The 2,618-nt window shown below is 40.4% G+C and overlaps 1 protein-coding gene and 1 long non-coding RNA gene across 2 annotated transcripts in view; one reads left to right on the top strand and one right to left on the bottom strand.

Moving 5' to 3' along the window:
- Window positions 1-488: 488 nt before the first annotated feature.
- LOC118403874 lies at window positions 489-2,501 on the top strand. The gene is made up of 4 exons (XR_004829709.1): window positions 489-621; window positions 1,237-1,414; window positions 1,946-2,087; window positions 2,374-2,501. It is a non-coding gene; the product is annotated as an uncharacterized LOC118403874 (long non-coding RNA).
- A 96-nt stretch (window positions 2,502-2,597) lies between these two features.
- LOC118403564 overlaps window positions 2,598-2,618 on the bottom strand; it is a 2,402-nt gene continuing 2,381 nt past the window's right edge. Inside the window, exon 3 of the mRNA XM_035802300.1 lies at window positions 2,598-2,609. Coding sequence (XP_035658193.1) covers window positions 2,598-2,609 — 12 coding nt within the window. The remainder of the gene's footprint in view (window positions 2,610-2,618) is intronic.

Raw genomic sequence — 2,618 nt, 5'->3', positions numbered from 1 at the left:
CGGTGAAGTTAACATGTAGGAAGTACAGAAGTAGGCTTGAGTGTAGTTGGTAATGAGTTAGTAGGTTTGCATTTGAAACTGAATAAAATCATTGTTTATAAAAAAAATTATTGCTGTTTCATACATCTTAGCATCGTTTGAGTTTGGATCGGAGTTTCTCCTAGGAGAGATCCCGATTGCAATCTGTACTAGGAGAATCGCCGATTCTACTAGTACAGATTGCGATCGGGATCTGTTTCCTATATCTATCGTAGTTTCTCCTATCCCCTACGACGGGCGGGCAATCTATACTAGGAGAATCGCCGATTCTACTAGTATAGATTGCGATCTGGATTTCACCTAACACAAACTATTACAACCAATCTCAACTGCCACATAAACTCAATTTCTATTGATCATGCAAAATTATTGTTGCACAGCCACGTTATTACATAACGTGGGTGTGTCTTAACGTTTATAACATGATGACAAATTATCCCCCAGGGAGACAGTGTGGTCCTCCCGCACCAGGACGGCCCGTCCCATGAAGACGAAGGTGCCGTACAAGTCGCTGTAGTGAACCTCACACGGAACCTGACAGATAGGGAACACATCTATGTCACACTTTGGGCGGTGAACAAGGTAGTGAACAGTAGAATAAGTTTCAATGGACTTGCTTCCCCATGGGGTACAATCTGAAACGTTAACTGTTTAAGTCAAGGGTTAACAGACATCTTTCTTCACAAAACAGTATTGTATCCCAACCCAAAACGCTTGAGTGGCTCCACGAGCCCTGTTTTGCGGTGAACTCTAAGTAAATAAAAAAAGTTGCTATGTTGAATGTTATTGTGTTGTTTTCTAAAATTACAAATCTGTATTTCGTTTATAGTGTTTGTTTCTATCTATATTTACTTATTATATTTTAAGTCAAGAAATGTGTTCCTGATCCCTTTACTCTGTATTGAAAAACAAACATCTGCAAATACAACAATGTACTACAAGAGCTGATCTGATCGCCAGCCTGTCTTCATTAGTTAATCATATATAAAAGCATTAACCTTTTCTGGTGCTTTGTATCCAGTTGATGTTATAATTCATAGTTATCTTCTTATAGCAAGCCATTAGTCATTTTGCATCTTTAATGAGGGACTTCTTAGCCGCTTCCGTTTGTAAAACTTGTTTTATGTTATGGTTTATGTGGGACGTTATAACATGACAGCTTAGAATGAAGTTAAGTTGTTTTTTTCTTGTTAACAGGTTGGATTGCACAGCATTGTGGTCCATGAAGCCCTGGAAGTGGTTCCGTCTAACCCGCACAGCGGCCTCCTGTCATTGGTCAGACGATGTGACGTACATACTTGTGAGGGCGACTGCACATGCGCACCACAGAACCAGAAATGTGCTCCACTTCTCACCGGATGTCAAAACGTCGCAAGTTAGTTTTTAAATACCCATTGGAGAATATTATAACGCGTTATCTCTTGCATCCAATGCATGCTAATAACTAACTTGATTATATTTTCATGCTGCTGCTTAAATTTTATTATGAAAATCAATATCTTCGATAGAAAAGCTGTTTACTGACAACTGTCTCGCCAAATATATCAGCAATGTGTACGTGTTGACTTAGTCCTGATATTTTACTGTCAATTCCACTGGTAGATATTTCAATTGGTTTCTGTAAAATTAAAGGTACCCCCCTTAAAATATTTTTCTCCTTTTGATTCATATCACCATATATCTATGGGTTGGTTTGAGAGACAACCGTAGGAATAGGAGTATATTACAACAGAGACACCGATCTGGATTTCCATGGGTTTATCTATAGGATCACAAATTCTGCCGGATTGAAGCAAATTCAATTGTTTCCCCGGTGGATTTTCTAATAATACTGTTTTAACGGCGTTTTTAAGGACTCTGGCATCCTTCATCAACAGATATCTAACACATTTCCATCCCTCCACAGACCGTACAGAGTATCAGCAGGTTCTTGTGTACGACCTGACGGACTTGAGTAGTCAAACAGCACCCGACGCTGACGTCACACTGTCGCAATGCACTCTGGGCGCAAGATGGGAAACGGTACCGGGAGGTATACCTGTTCAAAGGTAACGCCACATTCTCATTTATCATAGGGCCTTTGTAGGGTCTTTTATGTTGCATGCCTTTCAAATAGGCTGTGGCAGAACATAAGACCGACAAGGCAGCTTTCTTCCATAGTGAAACAGCAGCTGTATTTTGTATGACACATGTATGATTATCCTAACAAGACGACCTCAGTTCGTGATCGTAAGACAATGTACGAACAAAGTAACTTGACCTTGACAGGGCCGTTTAGACTAGTTGTAAGTTTAATTTCATTGATATTAGAATCATTTATGGATATGTTATCAGGTGTGAGTGGAGTGCCGGACAGGAGGGAAAGGCAGCAGGTACCGGGGTGTTTGATTTAAATAACGACAGGATCTGGTACGACGTGGGACTGAGAACTTCAGCCGTGCTGAGCATCAGGCGGGACAGACGTAAGTTACAGTAAATCAGAAGCAATTAGCCGAAATAGATTTTGTTATAGTAATTGAATAAATATTCATCATAATCGGCCTCTCCATCTGGACAGACTATGCCCCCCTCTGCAGCAG

The sequence above is a fragment of the Branchiostoma floridae genome, chromosome 16 (assembly GCF_000003815.2).
Source record: "Branchiostoma floridae strain S238N-H82 chromosome 16, Bfl_VNyyK, whole genome shotgun sequence".
Taxonomy (NCBI): Eukaryota; Metazoa; Chordata; class Leptocardii; order Amphioxiformes; family Branchiostomatidae; genus Branchiostoma; species Branchiostoma floridae.
Note: the sequence above shows the minus strand (reverse complement) of the source record. Positions and strands in the feature narration are given on the sequence as shown.